At 38.1% G+C, this 13,814-nt stretch overlaps 1 protein-coding gene across 2 annotated transcripts in view; it reads right to left on the reverse strand.

Moving 5' to 3' along the window:
* EIF3H (eukaryotic translation initiation factor 3 subunit H) overlaps positions 1-13,814 on the reverse strand; it is a 97,337-nt gene that overhangs the window by 70,486 nt on the left and 13,037 nt on the right. For both annotated transcript variants that reach the window (XM_069005366.1, XM_069005365.1), the window contains exon 2: positions 6,215-6,371. In XM_069005366.1, coding sequence (XP_068861467.1) covers positions 6,215-6,371 — 157 coding nt within the window. The remainder of the gene's footprint in view (positions 1-6,214; positions 6,372-13,814) is intronic.

Below are 13,814 nucleotides of genomic sequence, written 5' to 3' on the forward strand. Positions count from 1 at the left end.
CACGGGGACACACACACACACACACGGGCACGGGGACACACACACGGGCACGGGGGGGGACACACCAACAATTCACTTGCCTCAGGCACGAGAATTAAAAGCACTGTTCCTTAGCACTTGTGACTACAAAAACATACTGTGGCATACACTGCCGCATCTGATAGAGACAAGCACACGCATCCACACACCCAAGGCACACTTCGGCCCCCACCCCATAAAGTAGCCTTTTATTGGGATTTCTTCTTTCTTGCTCAATAAAGACAAAAACCTCCAGCCATTAGAGGTAAGTCTGCACAGTATGAAAACTTAGGCAAAACATTTAACATGCTGCATGCCTGCTACTCCACTGAACCATCACAATTATACAAACCATGTCAATACTAGCTTTCTTTCAGGAAACAAATCAAGGGCTTGCACTAGGGACAGGTAAAGTACAAAATAATTCAGGTGTGATTAGCAGTTTTATTAAAGAATCTTGAATATCTGATACATCTTATTAGATGACAATTAAGCACAACTAATAACTAATGTTTTGTCCGTCAGTATATTCCAATATCAGTTCTGGCAATCCAAAAAACAAAAAAAAAAACCAAAGATCAGATGAGATTATTCTGAGTACTTACAAACTGATCATCCATCCTCTGTCATAATCATCTGAATTCCTTATATAAATTAAACCTTATTGAGCCTATGGACTATTTCACACACTCATTACACCCAAATGATACAGAAAAAAACCCCTCAAAATTCAATATCCTTTCTACATAGAGAACAAAGCAAAACTTCATAAATGCATGCACAAACCTGACAGGCTTTCGCCAGCACTCAGTAATTGAAAAGTCAACATTTACATAGTAAGGCTTTCTTCCTAAATTACTACAGGACTTACGAAAAACACGGATGAGGAACTCAGATAAATGGACTACAACTGGAACCAGAACCAAGGCTGTGATTTAGGAGCTTTTGGGTCATCTGTCCCTGTCCTTAGTGAAATAAAACTCAAATTTCATGTAACCTGATTTCTTCATTTCATAAACATTTAATTTTCTTAAGTAAAACACATGAGCTACAACACCTAAAGAGAATTATCCTATACAAACAAAAAAAAGAAGAAAAAACCAGTCAGCTAAAATTGCATCTGCCTATTCAGAACATAGTTAGAGTCACTGCATGTTCAAGGTCTGTCATGCAGCAATACAAGAGAAATACAAGATACGCCTACAATGATAAAACCTTTGATTTAAGGTTTAGGATTTTCTGACTCCTGGTCAGAAAAACAGACAAAATGTAGCCTGGACAGGAGCCTTTATAGAAAGGCGATGAACCAACACCGCTGGGGGACTGTGATTTAATGACGTCAGGACTTCTATGCAATACTGGCAAAAGAAATCAACCCTCACAGAGTCCATTCGGACTCTATTGCAACAAGGCTCATGAAAGGTCTTAGAAAACTGGTCTTACAGGAACAGCTGATGGAGCTGTGTTTGTTCAGACTCAAAAAGAGGATGCTCAGGAGGAACCTCATTGCTCTCTACAACCATCTGAAAGAAGGGTGTAGTGAGGCAGGGGCCACTCTGTTCTGCCATGCCTGCAGTTAAGAGGACCAGAGGAAATGGCCTTAAACTGATACAGGAGAGATGCAGATTAGGTATCAGAAATTTTTTTTCCACTGTTAGGGTAGTCAGGCACTGGAATAGGCTGCCCAGGGAGGTGGCAGTCACCAACCCTGAAAGTGTTTAAGAGGCATCTGGATCTGGTCCTGGGTGATGTGGTTCAGGGGTTACAGTGGTAGTACTGGGCAATGGTTGAACATGATGATCTTGTAGCTCTCTTCCAACCTTGACAATTCTGTGATTCTACCTGAAGCCCTCTGCTTCTGCAAGGACCACGTGTCACAGGTGAGCAAACGGGCAGCACTGCAGGTAAGGCTCAGCAGCACAAACTGCTGCTGCCCCAGCCAAGTAAATCCTGAATAAGCACTATTTATGAGCTACAATACCTTTGTCCATATGCAACTGTACCCATTTGAGGCTAAAAAAATGGTGGGTTTGTGGAAATGTTGCACTATATTATTTCTAGTTGTTACTGAATGATTATACAACTAAATACAACCTAAAGCACAGAAATCTAAAGGTAATAGAATATTTAATCATCAAACTACTTCTAACCTGAAAACCAAAATGAATGTTCTCAAGTAACAAAATTAAAATCATGTTGGGGATAGGGTGAGAAGGCAGCATCAGCTTTCCTTCTGTAGCATTTCAGAGGGAATCTAATAAAAGAAGAAAAAGTTACAACCATACAGAACTTATTTTGATGCATAATTATAGAACTGTCTCGAGGTTTCGATTGGCATATTTACCACAGGACTTAATTTATTATCTTAGCTTTGTAACTAAGTTACTAAAGTACATCAGACTGAAATAAATCTGTTTCAAAATAATGTCTCACAACATCTATAATGAGTGACAAGATGTATACTTCATTTTTAACAGTTGGATTTCCAAGAAGGGAATATAAATTTCCTTTAAGCGGGGAGAAAAGCTACTCAGTGAAAAGGACTGAAGAAAAAAATCAATTAAGTGCAAAGGATTGAACTTAACATGTTGCTTAGAAACAAAGTTTACAGACATGAAAAACACATTTATTTCTCAGGAAGAACATATAGAAAAGAAGGTTTTTAGTAAACCTTAACTGAAAGACAGCAAAACTATGCTCAGAGAAAGGCTTGGAAGTGCCCTGAAGTGAAAGCACTTCTCAGAAAACAATCCTTAATAAGACAAGCTGGAATACTGCATAATTTCACAGCAGTACCTAAGCCAAAAATCCTTACAGCAGAAATATGATTTTCCCTAAACAAGAGTTGAATCTGTGGGATGAAGGACGTGGGGAAGGGAAGGCAGGGGCACAGGAACAGCGGTCGTATGTGTAAATCACTGAAAGTATCTTCATAAAATTAAAGATCAGTGCTTTGAAAAATAAAGTCAATGCCTATGAAGATTTAAGTGCACCAGCAATAAGGAAACACAATTATCTGAAAAGTAAATGCCTTATCAAAAGCCCAAAGTGTAGTCCTAAAATACCAAACAGTCACACTGAAGCATCTTTTGCTGAGGACTCAACAACAATTCTGCAATTTTCCTCCATTAGCTCACACATCATCAACTGAACTTCACTGACAGATTTCTAACAGAGAGCTGGGTTGAACCCTCTCACCCCCACTAAAAATCTCATGCTGCAGCAGGCCAACCCAAGTGTTTAAGACTTTCCTGACAGGAAATCTTACGAAAAAGATTACACTTTGTAAAAAGAATCATAGGAAGACATCACTGCAGGAGAAACTTTCTAAGATGAAAAACACCTGTGAATTCATAAATGGTGGATAGCCTCCTCAGATTTCCAATAAGAATTACTTGAAGCTAAAAAACCTCTTGTGTTTTCTGTAGTTTTAGAAATAGTTCAATTCAAGCTGCATTAAAGAATGTTCTTGCATGAAAAGAAAAAGTTCAGATACGTTTTTAAATAAAAATTTAAGTTTTGAAGGAATTTGTAACAGCAAATAGTCGAAATTTGATATTATCTCAGGTGTTAGAAGCAAGAGACAAAATGACACCATAACAAAAGCATAACTAAGCATATCTGAAGAAATGGTTGTTACAAGCAAGTTTAAATACATTTTTATCAAACTGATTCTTAAATGTCATGCATACCTATTTCAAGTTCAATTTAAGGATATTTTCTTAGCGCCCTCAAAAATGTGTTTTATATTAGATTTGCACAGCTTAAAAGAGGAAAACATTCACTTAAATTTGTCTTGCCAATATTCCATCAGTTTGCTCAAATATCACCCTCCTGTACAAAAGCTGAATTCTCTTAACAACAATCATCTCGAGACCACTAAGGCCTACACTAAGGCAGAAGACAATGCAACATCATCCTGACAATAGAGCACAATGTTAAGTATTATTCTGTGTGACAGCAGTGCTGAAGTGCCAAGGCCCTTATATTTCCCCTCCATATCTCTGGGCCTGAATTTGTGCAAATATATAAAACCAGAGAGGGTACTGAAGTAACACAGAGGCCTTGGGGGGAAGGAGATGCCTTGCTTTCTTTGGTTTTTAGTATCCTGAATTTGAACATTCTGGCACATAACAAGAGATTTTTCTACCTGAATTATCTACATCTAGACGAAAAAAAAACCAGCTTGAAAATCTGGCAGGATGCTTGCATAGGGAAACACAGCTCCAGGGAAAACAAACAGGGGGTATTTATAAAACTATTGTTTTTCACGTTGGCAAGACAGAAGACAACTCTGAGGAGCCTAAAAAGATACCAAAGGCTCAAGCTGGCAACCTCAACAGCCATTTTGTTTATGTTTTCATCTTTCCTAAGTTCTACCACATAGGTTAAAGGGCTGAACAGACCCCTAGTAAAGGGAATGCAGACTGAACATGAGCACTTTGCATTTCCTAAATGGTTCAGTCTCTTTAAGTGTATTTCACTGAGAAGAATACAGAGGCAGTATCTCTGTGATCCATGTAGTAGAGGCTAGGGAAGATGGAAGCCAACAGGAAATGTCTCCTGAATTGGCTTAAAGGGTTCAGCAAGCTCCCCTGACCTGGCTGCAGATTCCCCACCACTGCTGGAGGCAGAAGCATCAGCTTCACTGCCCCAGGCTCACTTCCTACTAGGGTTAGAGTTTGCTTTGCTTTCTGTGCCCACAGCATGGGAACATGAAGCTGAAAAGCTAAGGGTGAGAGAAGCTTTGCCTTTGGACCTTACTTAAAGCCAGGATTATTGCCTATTTGCTGAAAAAGCGAAAAAGAAAGACTGGTACCAAAAATTGCTTTCTTGGAATGAAGTTTCTCCCAAACAGGAACAGTTGAACCCTGCATACCAGATCACAGGCTTACAGCTCAGCACAGGAGCCATCCTACGGTAAGCTGCATCCATCTCCGACACTGAGAAATTCGTTTCAACGCTTGCTCTCCTACCAGCTACATGGAAATAATTCAGCCATTTTCTACCAAAAAAAATGAAGCATGGGGTCTAATTAAAAATTTAGATTATTTCAATCCTTTGAAGAGCTCCAGAAGAGAAGGAATCTTTAAAACATTTTTTAAGCTTTAATAAAATATAGTTCTGATTCAAGCACCATGTTAATGTAGGACAATTAAAATTCCTTTCTGTTTTGCATTTTTTTTCTTTGAGCAAACTGTATAATCCCACAAAAGAAGCAATAAACAGCTACAAAACCTTACCAAGTTGCAAAGAAGTCTTAAAATTATCTCTGCTATAAAAGCAGGATAAGATTCTTTAGTTACAAGATAAAATATTAATTTAATAATACCTGATCTCATTATAAGCAAGAAAAAGCAGTTTATACTTACAGATTAAGCAATCTTGCTCAAACTGAATTATCAAAATAGATAGAATCAACTGCAATTATTTTGACTACATTGCCTCTTTAGTTACTCTTGACGTTAAACTGACTCTCTTTATGCCCTAATAAAGTTTTCCTACTAGTATCATTAAATACGCATACACATACTTACAGTATCAAGATTAGAACTGTAAGCCTATTAAGTTTGCTTTATAAATTTGATGTCATTCTGTGCCAAGCCAGTCATACTAACTTACAGTGTCAGTAACAAAACATCACTAGGACCAGCAAAAAACACTGAGACAGATAGAAACCACCCATGCTACTTTCTAGCTCACTCGGAAAAGCAAAATGATCACCCAGACTTCAAGTTAGCCAAAGCCTCTTAAAACTTACAAAGCTCTGCTCTCCAGGCTTTCAGTAAGCACTTAACACGTACAAATAAATCCATGGAGAGGCAATCTATGTGTCAAGCTACATCCCGATGTGTGCGTATGTATGCATACACATACACACGGCCATTTCCATAAAAAGCTTTAAAGTGATTATGAATTACAGACAGCAAACTAATTTAACTTCCTGTGTGGACAGTCTTATCCTAAAATAAATGTGTTCATATAATACAGTATTCATCCCCTATAACTTCCTTTATAAAAACAAGCTTTAAGTTGGATATTCAGGATGGCACTGCGATTAACCTGCTGACACCTCAAGCCCCATTTAAAAAATCTGAGTACATACAAGCTTCTGCTCACTGTGAGGGAAAGAAGTCTTTTCAAGCCCATACAAATTTTCTTTTTAGCCTAAGTTTTACAAAACTGTAACTGTTACCTTCATCAAAGTCTGCATCATCTTCTGTATGCTGAGGGAAAGGGAAGCAATTTGTGATTTCAAGTCTGTCATCCACCACAAGACCCAGCAGCACTCCTTGGACCACTTCATTCCCCTGTCCTTCTTCTTGGTAATGTTTAATGATCTTTAACACAACCTAGAACACAAAACAATAAAATCACAATAGGCAATGCATTCTTTTTGTCCTCAAACTATCTGGAATTCTAAATTTGTTGCACAGATTAGAGCTGCAAACCAAGTGAGCTATTGCCTTAAGCACCAGAAATTTTAATACAGGTTGAGAAACAGCCAGCCATCCTAATACTATAGGAGAAAAAAAAGACCATTAAATGAACCGTCAAAATGCAGTTCTAAACCAATTTTCTGAAACACCATTCTAAAATGAAATATTGATCTTTTTTACTTTAGCTTGTTGCTGTAACTGTGAGTTTTTAACAGTATCTTGCAGACCCAATAAGCCCCCTCTTAAGGGAAACAGTGCGCAAGAAACTAACAAAACATCTTCAAAAACTATTCAGAAACAGGTAGAAATTTTTTAGAAGGTGGAGACCACACCAAATTTCAATTGCATTAATCTTCCAAAGTACATCTCACTGCTGTTTTACTTCAGATGATAGTTCAATTTATGTGTTGTGAATGGCATGTCATAGAGTATTTAAGAAAAATCAATGATAAAACAAAGAAATAAAAAGATGCGCAAACTACTCATTATATTTTTAACAATATAATTACCACTTCCTTCCTTACATCTGAACTCTACAATGAAAAATTCTCATGAGATGATACTGTAAATTGGAACAGTATGAACAAAACCACTCAAGAATAGTCAGTCATTTGCTAGCAACACTTCATACTTAAAACAACATTTTATACTTAACAACTAGAACTACAATAAGGTAAGACATGAATCACAAACACAAAGAACTTCAAAGAACTTATGCTTTGTCCAGCATAAGTGGGGTTTATTTTACTAAACCCTAATCCATCTATTCAAAATGCAACAGAAAATGTCTGATGATTATGTCTTCACTAAAGCAATACTACTTTAACATCTGCTGGCAAACAGACTAGTTTAATAGATTTCAGCTCAACCACCCTTAGAACAGACCTTGTGTAAGTACTGGCATTTAGAGAGCATTCTACAGGGGAGGGAAAAAAAAAAAGAAGTTAAGCTCATACTTATCAGGAACATATACTTGAGCCTTCTCCTCTGTTGATTAGCAGATGTCACTTTTTGTAAAACACCATTAAAGTACTAACATATTAAAGTACCTCAATACAGGTTAAATGGAAGAAAAAGGAGACTAGAAGAGAAATTATTTACAAATACACTGACTTCTTGGGCTAAAATGGGAAAATGAACTTCATGAGCAGCCTACTTGGAGGCAGGGCAGGGAGGGTAAAACTGAAAAGAAATACCTATTTCCAACGAAGTTGGATTTAAGTACCAAAATGGACTAACATCCACTGATTCCTTGTTTATTTACAGTATCACTCACTTGTGCCTCCTCATGCATCTAGATATACTTGCATTGAAGCTTCTCAATCATAGGTAGAATACAACATTTCACTCCCATACACATTCACATCCGTCACTCAAGTCCTTTGCAGCCACACCTTTTCATCCAATTTGTTAAAACAGGTCTACAGAGCAGAGACACAAAGACATACTTTGGTAATATACATCCCCTTTAATTGGAAAACAGTAAGCAAATTAAGATCAGAGGGCAGTGAAGCAGTATTTAACAGTGATGGAAGCAGTACAGCGACCACCAGTTTGAGATCACCTGGATGTACAAAATGAATGTACCACAGAATCAGCACATAAATAATACTCAACTTGAATTTAGTGTAAAGTTAAGGTTTATCATATATTTGCCATAAGCCCTGTCTTTCATAGTCATGGAATCCACAATTAACCTGCCAGATTACAGCACAGAGAGCTCTCTACTATACAACTATTCTCCGCATCTTTACAGTCTTGTAAGCTTCACTTTTTCCAATATTTTTCTCATTTTCTCTTGAGCTCTCTATGCATACTGACTGTCCCTGTTAATGTGAATGCTGTTTGCCTGTTTGATTTCATTCCAGGAGCATTTGTGATACGATGCCAATTTGCTGCAGCATTTCTGATGATAATTGCTCACAGAAAGCAGCCACAAATGAAACAAGCATGAGCTGTCACAGAGTATCAATGATTTTTCAGCAAAAGAAAACTAAGAGTTCAAAGCTCTTAAATGTTAACCAAATACCCCAATACACAATGAAGCTATTACATAAGTCTGCAGTTTTCGACCTCCAGTCTGAAGACCAAAGCAGACATTATCCAGAGAGATAAAGACCCCAGGGATTTACGCCTACCTGCAACCTTGTTTTCTAACAGAGTCTAAGAAAGGGAGCAGAGAAGGTCATGAACTCGATACTCCGCATTTCATAACCATTAGGGCACTGCAGAAGTTTGTGTTTATGCCTGCACTGGAGAATACATTAGCTACTGAAATCACTTATTAAAAGATACATCCATTGACACAGGATCCTTGATTTTGTTCTTTGTTCTGGACAGTTTTATTTAGCACATAAGACACCAGTCTTTTGTACAGCAGACTCTTCAACTCAGATTGAAAAACCTGCCTCCAAAATACTACCATATGACCAAGCATGAAATGTGCTCTGAAACTTGTGTTTCAGTACTAAAAACAGACCTTCAGGTGTAAAGCAGAACTATTTCTCTACTAATAACATCAGCTACAACACTAAAAATGTCATTTCCATTTGTTTGCTAGTCTAGATACAGCAGGAAGAGCGATGCAAACACCAGTGCCATAACATTTCTGATTGAATGTACAAACCAGTGCTTCATACTGAATAATCCACATATAACCAAGAAAAATGAGCACTAAGTTGTATCTAGAAGTTTCCTAAAAGAAAAATATGTTATGTTTGTGAAGCATCGGAACATAATCAGAGTAGCTTTACTGGTCTGAAAATAAATGTAAGAAGTGTTAATATAAACAATGCAAGTAACACAGCATATTGAAAAAGACCAATTTTTCCAAATAACACTTCAAAATAATCGCAAAGAAATCTAAATGAACACCAGTATAAGCATCTTTCAGTCAATGCTGATTCATTTTCCAAATACCATTTATAATTCCCATCCAACTATTCAATACCCTAACAGGAGATATTGCCCCTTTGTACAAGCTATGCTTGTTTTTAAATACCAGGAGACCTTTTGCTGCTATGCCATAGCTACACAAAATTAACAGCAACCAAACCAAACCGCATTTCAACTGCTACTGTTATTCAAGTAATGCAGCTGGCCAGCCAGGAAAGGTTATGTTCTTAAGGAGAAAATGTATCAAATAAAAAAAAAAAACCCTCAGATTTCTAAACTCTAATACTCTGAACACAAGTCAACAGTTATACGCAGCATGATTTAGTAAATTAGCATGTAAGAGATATTCAGGTACATAATGACTCTTTAGAAAAGGATATACAAGTAACTCCTAAATAAAACTCAAAGAGTCCCCCAACCTTATAAATTTAATGTTCAAAACACCGAATCACTTGGAGTAGCCACTTGCTGATTTTAATGACCGCTAATCCTCAATTAAAAAAAAAACAACCTTGCAGTTCTGCAATGCTCCTAATCTCCAAATCTTCAAAGTACTGCTCAAACACTAAGAATAAAGTCATACTAAAAAAAAATTAAAAAAAAAAATTAAAAGCCATTCTGAAACTATTAAGAACATCAACAATACGTATTTTAACTGCATAATGCCAAATTTTAACTTCAGCTACATCCCGACATCACAGTCATTAATTTCAAAAGTTTATACCTCATTATAAATACATGTAACATGAACCCTTAGCTCAAGTATCATGAGCCTTTGGGGGGTTCTGGGAAGATCCTACTGTAGAGACATGAATACACCAAGATGCACATTTCTGCATTTATCTAAAGAGAAACAACAGCAAATCAAAGCACTGAGGATTCACTTATGGCAGTGTTCCCTAGAGCTGAACATCACCATATTGAAACCAGATTTCCAGTACCTGTGCCATGTCTTACACATGTGAAATCAAACAAGAGAGAGCTTCTGCTAGCCCACTAGATACATGATGTAGCACACTGATCTACAGTCTTAAATTAAGCATTTATATTTTTTTAAATGCTTAATGTCTTTTGCTACCCAAGAAAGCTTTGTGGTCACAACCACTAGCATCAATTGCCACCATCTGGGGAAGAGGATGGGGAGAGAGTCAAGTAGCTCTGTGTTATGTAGCTGGTTTCAGCATCAAAGTGGAAGGTGCCACGACTCTCTCATCCTCTCAGTACTTAACACTGCTGCAAAGGTGATCGATATTCACCTTGGCAAAAGGGTCTTGAAAGCTATGACTGCTAAGAATGTGCGATATATTTGAATACATCCATATCACATATGGAGCCTTCACACAAATTCTTAAAACTCAAACCAAGAACTTTTATATTTGAGTGTTTCAGCATGAGCAATTTTACTTAAACTCCTAACATAAACCAAATTCAAGAGAGAACTGATAATGCAGTTTTGTAAATGGATCAATCTCAATGTTAGTCATTACTAACAATGACTCAGGCAATTGTGTTTCACTCCAAGATGCCTACAATCAACATCTACCTGATACACGTAAAATGCACATATGCCACCTCTGGATAGAGTTGAACTGTTTAGCAACTAATATCTACATGAAGACATACCACATTTTACTCTAATTAAGTGGCCATGTCTCCTTCCCCAGGTCACCCTACACTAAAAGCAAATCTAAACTGGTGTTGTGTTGAAACAATCAATTAGCTGTGCAAAAATTTAATTCAAATCAACAGTTCTGAAATCCTCAAGTAACCATGCAATGGCTTTGTTTTTAAACAAAGACTTGGGAAAAAATACAAAAAACCTAGATATCGTGAAACGTGAGCAATGCTAACATTTTAATAGTTCCAGATGAGTCTTGTACACAGTACAGATAAGTGCTTATCCTACACTTACAAAAGACAAGTTCTGGAAGCTGACCAAGCAAAAACTTGCCTTGAACTGATTTGTCTCCTGGCTATAGCACCACTCGATAAGACAGTAACAGAAACTCTCAACTTTCCTGCCAGGAGAAAAGGAACTCTGAAGTAAATTAAAGATACCATTGCAACGACTAAGAGTAAGGAAACGTATGTCTGATACATATAACGCTCTCCTCCAGAAGATTAAGGAGACAGATGTTTACAGACACACATGAAAAATTCCAACTTAATCAGTGCAGTCCACAGAAATGGGTTCTAGGAAGCACTGTGACAGATAACATGTCAAAAGCACAAAATCAACAGGTTGATAACCTTGGTCTCATAGGTGTTAGATAAGTACCTTCATGGCACAAGACCCGTCACCACATAAAGTCGTGGCATGAGCTCAGCACCAAGCTGAGTTGTGTGGTTGACAATCCTGCAGGATAGGACGCCATCCAGAGGGTCCTAGACAAGCTCAAGAAGTGGCCCATGGGACCTCCATGAGGTTTAATAAGAGCAAGGGGAAGGTGCTGCACCTGGGTCAGGGCAACCCCCAGTACCAACACAGGCTGGGGGATGAGCAGATGGAGAGCAGCCCTGCCAAGAAGGACTTGGGGGTGCTGGTGGATGTGAGGCTGGACATGAGCTGGCAATGTGCACTCACAGGCCAGAAAGCCAAATGTATCCTGGGTTGCATCAAAAGCAGTGTGGGCAGCAGGACAAGGAGGTGATTCTGCCCCTTCTACTCTGCTCTGATGAGACTCCACCTGCAGTGCTGCATCCAGCTCTGGGGTCCCCAGCACAGGAAGGCCATGGATCCATTGGAGCGAATCCAGAGGAGGCCACCAAGATGATCAGAGGGATGGAATACCTCTCCTGTGAGGAAAGGCTGAGAAATTTGGGCTTGTTCAGCCTGGAGAAGAAGGCTTTAGGGTGACCTGGTTGTGGCCTTCCAGCACCTGAAGGGAGCCTACAAGGGTAACAGAGAGGATTTACAAGAGCAGGTAGTGACAGAACAAGGGGGAATGGCCTCAAACTCAAAAGAGACTGGTTCTAGATAAGCTATTACAAAAAGTCCTTAACTGTGAGGGTGGTGAGGCACTGGCACTGGTTGCCCAGAGAAGGTGTGGATGCCCCATCCCTGAAGGTGTTCAAAGCAGCTCTGAGCAACCTGGTCTTGTGAAAGGTGTCCCTGCCCATGGCGGGGAAGCTGGGACTAGATGATTCTTCAGGTCCCTTCCAACCCAAACCATTCTATGAAACTGAAGATTAGAGGTGAAACTGAATTTTATAGGTTACACTAATCTCAAGAAATATGACAATTTCTAGTGATAAACACAGAATTCATTTAAATGCATATTCTAGCTCCTCTGCAGAGATCTTTGAATTTTTCTAGATTCTTTTATTGAACAGGCCTGCATTTTTGACCATTCTTGACATGATGGATGTCTAGACATTTTTTCTTTTCTTCTTCATACTTAACTTTAGAATAAAAGTTCTTAAAGCTGTTAGACCAATTTTATCTCTGGAGAAGTAAAAGAAAAAAAAAATTAATACAGTTTTCCATTAAGACCTTCAACATCCTAAAAGTAATTGTTTTGGCAGATATTTTCAGTCCCAACTATGTTTGGTGGCCAAAAAAAAAAGTATTTTAATTCCCTGAGAAGCAATCAGAAAGATGCTTAATCTAAACATTCTGTCAAAAAATCTAAGGCCAAAAGGACAAGACTGAGTAGACTTTAAAAGCAAGGTAACTTCAGAAAAATGTTTTGAACAGCAACTTCAGAAATAACAAGACTTAGCCCTCAGTATTTTATCTATCAAGTGTAGCAGTCATCCTTTGGACAGACGACCTCAAACGCCCCACAATAATTTACCTTTATCTTGACTCGCTAGAGCCTAAACACCAACATTTATAAAGCCTTTGTAAATACAATTCTTGGAAAAGTAAGCTTACATTTTATGTCACTCAACAGCTAATTAAACACCAGATGTTAAAAGCTATTTCTGAACTTGACAGAAATCTGGGGCTTAAAAACAATAATTATATAGGAAGCGTAACGGAATGATGCATGCCGTTTCATACCATCTCAATCGGGTGCAAATATCAATATCTCCTTTTGACACAAGTGGAAGTTTCTCAGAGCTGAGCCTAAATTCACGAACAATGAACAATGTGTATTGATCTGAGGTGGTCCTCAAGCAGAGGATGCTACATTTATTTTCACACTGAAATGATAAATTATAGGAGTCTGTCAATTTTGTCTCATGTAGCTCCTCAGCATTAAACCATTCTGGAAACCCATGTTAAATTGAATGGAAGATAGTCCATCTTGAACTATGGGGGAAATGATGTTACATGCTTCTGTACTATATTAACATTTTTTGGTATTAGGAAGCACATGAGAAGCGTTCAAAGCTTTTTGTTCCCTGGGTGTCTTCTTATGTCACTTGCTTAAACCACAACACTTGCTCAGTTTGTAAACCTCAAGACTTCAGATAACTTAGCTGCAAGAGGGAACATCAGTAACTTTTCTGCTC

The sequence above is a fragment of the Aphelocoma coerulescens genome, chromosome 2, assembly GCF_041296385.1.
Source record: "Aphelocoma coerulescens isolate FSJ_1873_10779 chromosome 2, UR_Acoe_1.0, whole genome shotgun sequence".
NCBI classification, from domain to species: Eukaryota; Metazoa; Chordata; class Aves; order Passeriformes; family Corvidae; genus Aphelocoma; species Aphelocoma coerulescens.